At 41.7% G+C, this 11,334-nt stretch overlaps 1 protein-coding gene across 1 annotated transcript; it reads left to right on the top strand.

Moving 5' to 3' along the window:
- The first annotated feature begins 8,515 nt into the window (after nt 1-8,515).
- LOC139831761 (uncharacterized) lies at nt 8,516-9,103 on the top strand. The gene has a single exon (XM_071821087.1). It carries the CDS (start codon nt 8,516-8,518, stop codon nt 9,101-9,103), a length of 588 nt encoding a protein of 195 aa, XP_071677188.1.
- Nucleotides 9,104-11,334: the final 2,231 nt, after the last annotated feature.

Here is an 11,334-nt window from a genome sequence, read left to right as displayed (position 1 = left end):
TTTCAGTAGTTGTCGTTTATTCTTTACTTCCTGTTTCGAGTTACAAATATGAGCAACCGAACCAGTATCAAATACCCAGGTACTAGAACGAGAACCAGTGAAATGAACATCTATAACATGTATATCAGATATACCTTATTTCTTCTTCTTGACAAGGCCGCTCTTCAGATCAGCCAGATACTTGGAGCAATTACGCTTCCAGTGTCCCTTCTCCTTGCGAATAGCACTCAAGATCGTGCTTAGGGCCGTTCTTAGGTTTCATAGGAGGCGTAGCAGCTTTCTTGCCACCCTTCTTGAATTTTCCCTTAGACTTGCCCTGTTTCTTGAAACTGGTGGTCTTGTTGACCATCAACACTTGGTGCTCTTTCTTGATCTCAATCTCAGCAGCTTTTAGCATGCCAAAGAGTTCAGGTAACTCCTTGTTCATGTTCTGCATATTGTAGTTCATCACAAAGTTCTTGTAACTTGGTGGTAGTGATTGAAGGACACGATTAATCCCCAGTCTATTAGGAATCACTATTCCCAAATCACTGAGTTTCTTCGCATGCCCGGTCATGGCGAGCATGTGCTCACTAACGGAGCTGCCTTCTTCCATCATACAGCTGAAGAAATGTTTCGATGCTTCATAGCATTCCACGGCCGCATGAGTCTCGAATATAGCTTTCAGCTCATTCATCAACTCATGAGGATCGTGGTGCTCAAAACGTTTTTGAAGATCGGATTCCAGACTGCACAGGATGGCACACTGAACTTGAGAGTACCGAGTTTTCCGAGTTGCGTAAACAGCTTTTACTTCATCGGTTTCAGTTTCTGCTGGAGGGTCACCTAGCGGTGCATCAAGCACAAATTGCAGATTTCCGCCAGAGAGGAAGATCCTCACATGACAGAACCAGTCGGTGAAGTTGCTACCGTTGCTCTTAAGTTTCTCTTTCTCTAGGAACTGATTAAAATTGATTGGGGACGCCATCTCTACAACATATATTTGCAATAGTTTAGACTAAGTTTATGACAAATAGAGTTCAAATTTTAATTCAACATAATTAAAAACCTAAGTGAACTCCCACTCAAAACAATATCCCTCGCATTGTCTTAGTGATCACACGAACCAAATCCACCGCATCTTAACCCGATCATCACGAGAAAAAGTATGATTTCAATGGAGAACACTCAAAGTGTTCATCATATCAACCATATGATTCATGCTCTACCTTTCGGTATCACGTGTTCCGAGACCATGTCTGTACATGCTAGGCTCGTCAAGGCCACCTTAGTATCCGCATGTGCAAAACTGTCTTGCACCCGTTGTATGTACTTATTGAATCTATCACACCCGATCATCACGAGATGCTTCGAAACGACAAGACTTGGTAACGGTGCTACTAAGGATGAACACTTTATTATCTTGAGATTTTAGTGAGGGATCATCTTATAATGCTACCGTCGCGATCTAAGCAAAATAAGATGCATAAAAGGATTAACATCACATGCAGTTCATATGTGATATGATATGGCCCTTTTGTCTTTGCGCCTTTGATCTTCATCTCCAAAGCACGGACGTGATCTCCATCATCTTCGGGCATGATCTCCATCATCGTCGGCGTAGCGTCAAGGTCAATGGCGCCGTCTTCATGACTGTCCTCCATGTAGCAACTATTACAACTACTTTGAAATACTACTCAACATGAAATTTAAAGACAACCATAAGGCTCCCGCCGGTTGCCACAATACAATAATGATCATCTCATACATATTCATCATCACATTATGGCCATATCACATCACCAAACCCTGCAAAAACAAGTTAGACGTCTCTAATTTGGTTTGCATATTTTACGTGGTTTAGGGTTTTCGAGAGAGATCTAATCTACCTACGAACATGAACCACAACGTTGATACTAATGTTTTCAATAGAAGAGTAAATTGAATCTTCACTATAGTAGGAGAGACAGACACCCGCAAAGCCTCTTATGCAATACAAGTTGCATGTCGAACGAGGAACAAGTCTCATGAACGCGGTCATGTAAAGTTAGTCCGAGCCGCTTCATCCCACTATGCCACAAAGATGCAAAGTACTCAAACTAAAGATAACAAGAGCATCAACGCCCACAAACCATTGTGTTCTACTCGTGCAACCATCTATGCATAGACACGGCTCTGATACCACTGTAGGAAAACGTTGCATAGAAAACAAAAATTTTCCTAACGCGAACACGCAATCCAAGCCAAGATGCAATCTAGAAGACGGTAGCAATGAGGGGGTATCGAGTCTCACCCTTGAAGAGATTCCAAAGCCTACAAGAGGAGGCTCTTGTTGCTGCGGTAGACGTTCACTTGCCGCTTGCAAAAGCGCGTAGAAGATCTTGATCACGATCGGTTCCGTCGCCACGAACGGGCAGCACCTCCGTACTCGGTCACACGTTCGGTTGTTGATGAAGACGACATCCACCTCCTGTTCCAGCGGGCAGCGGAAGTAGTAGCTCCTCTTGAATCCGACAGCACGACGGCATGGTGTCGGTGGTGGTGGAGAAGTCCGGCGGAGCTTCGCTAAAGCTACGCGGGAGTTATGGAGGAGAGGGGGCGGCTTGGGTTTGGGCGGGGGTGGCCGGCCACTTCAAGGGGGGCGGCCAGCTTGTGGTCTTGGGGTGGCCGGCCCCCTCCCTTGGCCCCTCATTATATAGGTGGATCCCCAAGTGTTGGTGTCCAAGTCTTCGAATAAGACCCGAACCAAAAACCTTCCATAAGAGGGGAAAACCTAGCCCAAATAGGACTCCCACCAAAGGTGGGGTTTCCACCTCCCATATGGGGGGGTGGCCGGCCCCCTAAGGGGGAGTCCACTTGGGACTCCTCCCCCACTAGGGTTGGCCGGCCATGGAGGTGGAGTCCCATGTGGACTCCACCTTCCTTGGTGGTTTCTTCCGGACTTTTCTAGAACCTTCTAGAACCTTCCATAGAACCTTCCGCGACATTTTAATTCACATAAAATGACATCCTATATATGAATCTTATTCTCCGGACCATTCCGGAACTCCTCGTGATGTCCGGGATCTCATCCGGGACTCCGAACAAATATTCGAACTCCATTCCATATTCAAGTACTACCATTTCAACATCCAACTTTAAGTGTGTCACCCTACGGTTCGTGAACTATGCGGACATGGTTGAGTACTCACTCCGACCAATAACCAATAGCGGGATCTGGAGATCCATAATGGCTCCCACATATTCAACGATGACTTTAGTGATCGAATGAACCATTCACATATAATACCAATTCCCTTTGTCACGCGATATTTTACTTGTCCGAGGTTTGATCTTCGGTATCACTCTATACCTTGTTCAACCTCGTCTCCTGACAAGTACTCTTTACTCGTACCGTGGTATGTGGTCTCTTATGAACTCATTCATATGCTTGAAAGACATTAGACGACATTCCACCGAGAGGGCCCAGAGTATATCTATCCGTCATCGGGATGGACAAATCCCACTGTTGATCCATATGCCTCAACTCATACTTTCCAGATACTTAATCCCACCTTTATAGCCACCCATTTACGCAGTGGTGTTTGGTGTAATCAAAGTACCTTTCCGGTATAAGTGATTTACATGATCTCATGGTCATAAGGACTAGGTAACTATGTATTGAAAGCTTATAGCAAATAACTTAATGACGAGATCTTATGCTACGCTTAATTGGGTGTGTCCATTACATCATTCATACAATGACATAACCTTGTTATTAATAACATCCAATGTTCATGATTATGAAACTAATCATCCATTAATCAACAAGCTAGTTTAAGAGGCATACTAGGGACTTCTTGTTTGTCTACATATCACACATGTACTAATGTTTCGGTTAACACAATTCTAGCATGATATATAAACATTTATCATAAACATAAAGATATAAATAATAACCACTTTATTATTGCCTCAAGGGCATATCTCCTTCACTTACTACCCGTGCGTTGATTTTATGAGGAGTGCAGGAATCCTGCGAGATGTTCAAAAACTAATTTCCAATGCAGGGTTGGAAAGTTTTGTTGTTAGTGAACCATACCGATATGCAAAACTGACCATGTCTATGGTTCAGGATTTTGAATTCAATTGGTCTCAATCAAACCCCATGGTTCGATACAAAATTTATAATAAAATTGTCAACTTGCCATTGATGATTTTTGTGCAGCAATTAGAGTGCCACAATGAGGATCATGCGAGAAGATGAGGGGACTGCCGCAGGAGCTCTTGAGTCTCTACAAGATGATTTGTCATGGAAGAAGCTTCTCAGAGGATGGTGGTAAAATCAGTAGTATTCAACTCCCAGCTATTCGATACTTTGCTTATTTCATCACCAAGTGCGTTCTTGCTAGAAAGAATGCAAGTAAGTTATCTATCCAGGATTTAGCTTTTCTAGCTGCTGCATTACAAGGTGATAGGACTTACAATTTGGGTGCTTTGATAGCCTATAGACTTGCTACTAACCGTGAGAAGGGCGGAATTTATGGAGGTCTCATCGCCTCTCGTTTATTAGCTATGCATGGTGTAGAACCTCACCATCTTGATATTCCGCTCTCCATAGAGAAACTTGACATAGTCTCCATGATTAAGCATGAATTTGTTTCTGATTTGTCTAATTTGAGTAACCTGTCTTACAAGATAACATTTTACAAGAAAACTTGGAGAACAACTAAGAAAAGTGAAAAACTAGTAGGATTGCCTGCACTTGTTCTGTTTAACCTTGATTCCAGGAAGGATTGGTCAGTCACGGAAGGTGAACTGAATGCATACATAGAGGAAGATGGCCATCATGCAAGAGGCGGCACGGAGGAGGCCGAGGAACACCTCGACTCATCATCCGATGCAGCAAGTTCTTCGCATCAACATGTTGGGCATGGGCATGAGATTGTTCATGTAATAGCCATAAGATTGTTAGGGCATGGTGCCTAGTATCCGTTGTTGGTACTTTTATGATATTGTTGCAACTTGTTATGCTTAATGCTTGTCACTAGGGCCCGAGTGTCATGATTTCAAATCTGAACATGTTATTGATTCATGATGATATTCATTGTTTTATGATCTTACCTGCAAGTTGTATACACATATTGCTGTCCGGAACCCGAGGCCCCAAAGTGACAGAAATTGGGACAACCGGAGGGGAAGGCTGCGATATGAGGATCACATGTGTTCACGGAGTGTTAATGCTTTGCTCTGGTACTCTATTAAAAGGAGTACCTTAATTACCAGTAGTTTCCCTAGAGGCCCGGCTGCCACCGGCTAGTAGGACAAAAGATGTTGTGCACGTTTCTCATTATGAGCACGTACGACTATGTACGGAACACATGCCTATGGTTATTTAGTACTTGGATACTATTTTATTATTATCTGCAAATGCTTTGTCTTGATTATTACATGAGTTATCTTATCCATGTAGCGCCCGTTCATCCATCCCTATGCCTACAATATTTTAATCCTGTTGTTTACTATAATCACTACTGCTGTCTTTATTACACTGCTGCTTATATTTCACTACTGCTACTGCTATAGAACTGTTGCTACTGATAAACTATTGCGAGCAAGTCTGTTTCCAGGTGCAGCTGAATTGACAACTCCGCTGTTAAGGCTTACAAATATTCTTTGGCTCCCCTTGTGTCGAATCAATAAATTGGGTTTTACTTCCCTCGAAGACTGTTGCGATCCCCTATACTTGTGGGTCATCAATGACAATCGACCGCTTTCCGGCGAACCCGAGCGAAAGGGAACACAAAAATTGGCTTGATCCCAAGCTCCCTTGGACGATTGGCTCCACCATGATGATCCTTGAGTCCATGCGCTCCTCCCGTACCGCTCAATCGAGCTTGGGGTGGCCTGCTCCGTCGAGTTCTTGATCGACTCCAGCGACGGTGCAGTGATGATGGTGAGGGTTTGGAAGAACTAGAGAGGGATTGGAAGGGCGGCGAAGAAAGGGTTCTACGGCGAAGCTACTGGCATCTTTATAGAGCACGACGAAGTCCGGATCGGCATTTCACCGGCGGCAATGGCCGGGATGCCTTGCCGACAATGGAGGTCTCTGGGCGCAAATCTTGGCGGTAATGGATAGGATGGACGCGAAGAAGATTTGGTGAGGCTCTGAGATGCTCTCTAGCGTCCGGCGGTGTCCTTATCCTCGACGAGGACGTGGTCTACTGGCTCCACCGCACTGTCGTGCTCGGAGAAGACGAAGATGAAAGCTTCTCTCCTCGCACGATTCTTAAAGCACATGAAACGGTATTTGGACTTGGGCTGGGCTGCTCCTGGTTGATAATGGGCCGACGACATGGCTTCTGCGCGGGCTGCTACGGTCCACCAGGTAAGCCCTCCTCTCTCCTCTCTCTTCTCTTTTTCTTCTTTTCTATTTATTTTTTGTTTTTGGATTTTTTGAATTGAACTCAAACTGAATTTTGTTTTGTTTTACAGATTCTAAATTATTTTAACATTAGTATAACTTGATAATCATACTTACTACATGGTTTTGTTGTTTAAACACATATTTAAATTTTGATTAGATGGACATTTTGTGAGGTTTGAGTGAAGTGGAAATGGGTTTAAACATTTATATCAATTGCTTTTTGATTTAGGAATCAAATCTGTTTAAATGCTTTTGTAAATTTAGAACTTGTGCATGGTGAGCATATTCTATTTTTTCTAGTGCTAAACCATAGTGATTTCTCACATATAATTTAATTATGCTAGAGTTTAACAAATGGTAAAGAGAATGGAATTGGTTTATGATTTTATGTGGATGATGGCTTCTTAGGGTTTAAGAAGAGTGGTGAGATAAGCTCTACAATCACTAACCTCCATTAACCAGCTTAAGCTTAAATTATTTAGGATAGGTCCTATATTCCTCATGGTTATTTCAACTACTTATATGATGATTCTATTTTATAAAATACTATTTCATTTGGTTCACTAAGCAAGGTATTTGGAAACCAAAGTAGATTTGGATATTGGTTTAATTCTACTCACCAAATGGCATTTAGTCCTTAAGTATATATGGCTTGGTTTATAGTTGTGATCCATGATACACAAGCTAGGGCGTAATATTTTAGGTGGAGTGAATCCTATGTGAAAGGTTTAGGGTTTTGGTGATGCTTCACTATTTTTAAATATAAATAGGCATGAGGCATGGCAGGGTGCTACTTATGATCCAAAGTGATACTTGGATTGAAATGTAAAGGTGGTCTAGGGTTTTATTACTAATGGTGTACCTATCAATTTATGTGATAGATGAGATCTATTAATCATATAGGTTTAACTTATCATCTAAATTCACATGGTATAGTCATGCATTGAACATGATCAACTGATTCCTCACTAATCTCTCTTTATTATTACTCTCATAACACTCCCCCTAGATCCTTAGGGTTTATGATCACTAACAAGTTGTGATGATTATGGAATTGGTTTACTAAGGTATTGTTATTGAAATAGGGTTTTCACCTCCAAGATCAAATGTTGCTTTGAACAACTAGGATTAATACTACTCTAGTATTCTTGTATGGGCATGGATATGGTTAGTATTATTACTTCTCTCACTTCTCAATACCTTGACACATCCTAGGGCTCTACTCAAAATATGATGATCTGATCTTGTAAATATATGGTCTTCCTAGGAATTCTACCTTGCAATCTCCTGTAGCTTGTTCTTCAGGAAATCTGATAAACCTGCATCTTGTGGTATGCCCATTGTGTGGATGACATATGGTATTTCAACGAATGATATTGATGATCACTTGGTAATAAGCAAGAGCTAGAAGGTCAAATGTGTAAAACGGTTTACCCTAACGATGGTTAAGTGTTTGGACCTTGGTATTTGAGAGCACTCCATGCTTAAGAACACCGCTTGTTACATGCGCCAGCGCTGCCCCTGTGTACCACTTAATATTTTGTGTCACGTTTACTTAGGGCGCGTTTGGTATCCTATATGCTCCTTGGCTCACATTAGTCCAACATTTTCGGCTCGTTTGATTGGCTGGGCTCAATCGCGTTCTTGCATAGCTACGGGTCTTAAAGCACCTCTGGGGTACGCTCTGGAGGAACACCCAGTTTGACAGTTTCTCCAGGGGCATGGCGGGAGAAGCCGAAATCCCAGAGGCGTTGCGCGGCAAAGGTAGGGGTAACCTCCCTCTTCGGTTACCCTATCCATTAGCCCCCTCCCAAATTTTCTCTTCCCCCAATTTTCGCACCGGCGGCGGCTGCGGCGACCCAGATATAGCAGTGCGCATCTCCCTTCGATCTCCGGCGCTGGACCAGGGTCGCCGTTTCAATGAACACACCACCCAAGATCAAGAACAGCTATAGGTGGTTCCCAAATTTTAGGGTGAGTACAAAATCATGTTCCTTCTACCTATCAGATGTGTGGTACTTTCAGAAACATGATTGTGTGCTACATTTTTTAATGGATTGCATTGGGGCTATTGATGGTACTCATGTCACTGCAAAGGTACCGTGATCAATGTCTGCAGCATTACGCGGGATGAAGCACTACACCAGCCAGAACGTGCTAGTACATGCGGATTTCGATATGAGGTTCACCAACATGCTTCCTAGGTCGGAGGGTCCAGCTCATGATGCGAGCATCCTGGGTGACAGCTTGTCAAGGCTTGATGGGTTGCAAATCCATGAGGGTAAGTTCTACCTTGGAGATGCTGGATATGCATGCCAACCTGGTATTCTACCTCCCTCCAGGAAAACAAGGTACCACCTCAACGAGTTCTCTCTTAGGCACCGACCTCGGAATGCGAAAGAGTTGTTCAATCTGAGACACTCAAGCCTTAGAGTGGCCATTGAGAGGGCATTTGCTGCATTGAAGAACATGTTCAAGGTCCTTGACCAGAAACCGTTCCACACTTTTAACACTCAAGTAAAGCTGGTCATTGCTTGTTGCATTCTTCACAACTGCATCCTAGGTTGGGGCGATGATGAGTTCTTCGAAGAGGTTGTCACTTTTGATGAAGTACAGACCGGCCATGGCGTGAACACATGCGACAATGATGCTTGGAAGGAGAAGAGGCAAGAGTGGGCGGACGTAATGTGGGAAGCCAGAGGCAACACCACCATCTGACCGTATGTTGACCGCTCCCGTGATGATAAACTACCATTCGTAGTAGCTAGGAAGCATCGTGTTATGAACTACCATTCGTACTAGCTAGGGCTGATTTCGTGAAATGGTAGCTTCGTGAACTTGTAACTGTCATCAACTGATATCTGTGTGATGGGAGCTGAGAGAATGTAAGGCTACCAGTTGTACATATGAGGTAACCTTAGTCATGCCTAGATGGTACCAAACAGGCCTAATCTTATCTTCAAAGTTTAAAACGTCCAATTTTTTTTATATATTGGAATAATCTAACAAGTATTAGCTAGCCAAGGAAAAGAATTTTGGTTGTGCTAGGGACATTCAAACCGACTGATTTGGATTAAGGCACATAGTGCCCTTTTGTTAATTTTTCATGGCATTAAATTACGTATATGCCACGTGTTATCTATATGCGTTTACACATTCCAACTACCGAATATAATTGTGTATATTAGAGAATTTACCAGTGGGGCTTTAGTTGATGACACTAAAGTTGTTCTAGTTCGACTAGACTACTTTCTCTGTTCGGAAATATCCTGCATTTTAGGTTTAGTCAAGGTTAAATTTTCTAAACTTTGACTAAGCGTATAATAGAAAATATCATCATCTACAATATATAAACAATATTTTGATTTATTTATAGAATATTTTTCTGTTATATATTTGGTATTATAGATGTTGACATTTCTATCTGTATGATTGGTCGAACTTTATGTGTTAGTTTGACCAAACCCAGAATGAAGGGTAATTATTGATCATGTTACCACCTTTACTTGAGTAGTTTCATTTATTTACTCATTATGTAGCCTGATGTGATTTTTACGCCTACCATGTTAAACCTCAGACATCGGAAACTTGATTTTATTAGAGCATTATATCTCATGAACATGAGGCAACACACACTCTGTATCCCTCTCCCTCCCGCCCATTTTCCCATTAGCAGCTGTGATGTGAAAGGAAAGGGTGTACCCAGTGTTGAATACTCCCACACATTGTGGGGTCTAGCAAAGGAACTCCTATGCAACATTCCCCTTCCACCAAAATATGCAAAAAAAGGGCTGATTTGAGCGTACCTAACGACTTTTTGTTATGTAGGCGTCTGTATGAAGTTTGATTGCATCGTAAATAATACAGTATAGCATGTGCCAGATTGTCTGACGCGTGGGGTATTCCTCATGTAGTTTCGATTTCTCAACAAATTTTTTTTTGTTTTGTTGGCCATATCTTTGTCGTTGGTTCTCCATTTTCGGTGATTCTCGTCTTCACTCAAAACTGCAGCCACACTCTAAAACTGTTATCGTTATTTATACGTCCTGATCATGGAGTACTAATTATACTAGATGATACCCCGCGCGTTGCTGCGGGACCATGTTGGAAAGAATGAAAATTGAGAATAGAACACATAAGAATCTGAGAAAAACATAACTTATACATGTATATTGCACAAAATAAAATAAGGTTGATATATTGAGATAATCCACAAATGCGAAAATACAAAATAGTCATCATATATTAAAGTTTCTCGTTATGTATCGATCACCCCATATGATAATTTAGTGACGCACAAAAGTTATCAACATACTGTTAGATCCCACTCTCGTGATCTCAATGGTATATAGGTCGATAAAATCTGCTTCCCACTCGTCTTGTCATAGGCCGGTAGGAAACACTTGTTAAATATAATAGGGATTATATGAAATTCGTATATGAATGTAAATTAGCAACACAAATCAGAGATGCAATAATATTGCATAGTCGTAACCAGTAAATGCATAATACCTATAATGGTGTTTGAGTTTATACATAAATAATATGTTTATACATAAATAATATAAATTTCCAAGGTAGTTGTGTAGGTACCATACTAAATTGGATTCATTCCTAGCTTTCATTAAACCAATAGGTAGAGAAAATTAAAGAAATGCAATTAGGAAACCATAAATAATACTCTTCTCATTGCATGACCTGGTGAGATCGACAATTCCAGTGTGTAATTTTCTCTTCTCATTGCATGGCCTGCTGCTTTTTATATATAGGAGTATGTAAAATCATCTGCAAAGCAAATATAAAGATGGTGGAGTTAGTTCGACAACAACTTACAACTAACGAAAGAAAAAAATTGTAGAAATTATGCAGGGCTGCTATGGATGTGTAGGAAAAAATCTTGCAGAACAATTACGTACCTTCATGGATGAATCACAACGATTGAGGTAAGT

The sequence above is a fragment of the Lolium perenne genome, chromosome 5 (genome assembly GCF_019359855.2).
Source record: "Lolium perenne isolate Kyuss_39 chromosome 5, Kyuss_2.0, whole genome shotgun sequence".
Lineage (NCBI taxonomy): Eukaryota > Viridiplantae > Streptophyta > Magnoliopsida > Poales > Poaceae > Lolium > Lolium perenne.
The sequence above is the reverse complement of the archived record's forward strand: the minus strand, read 5'-3'. Positions and strand labels throughout refer to the sequence as shown.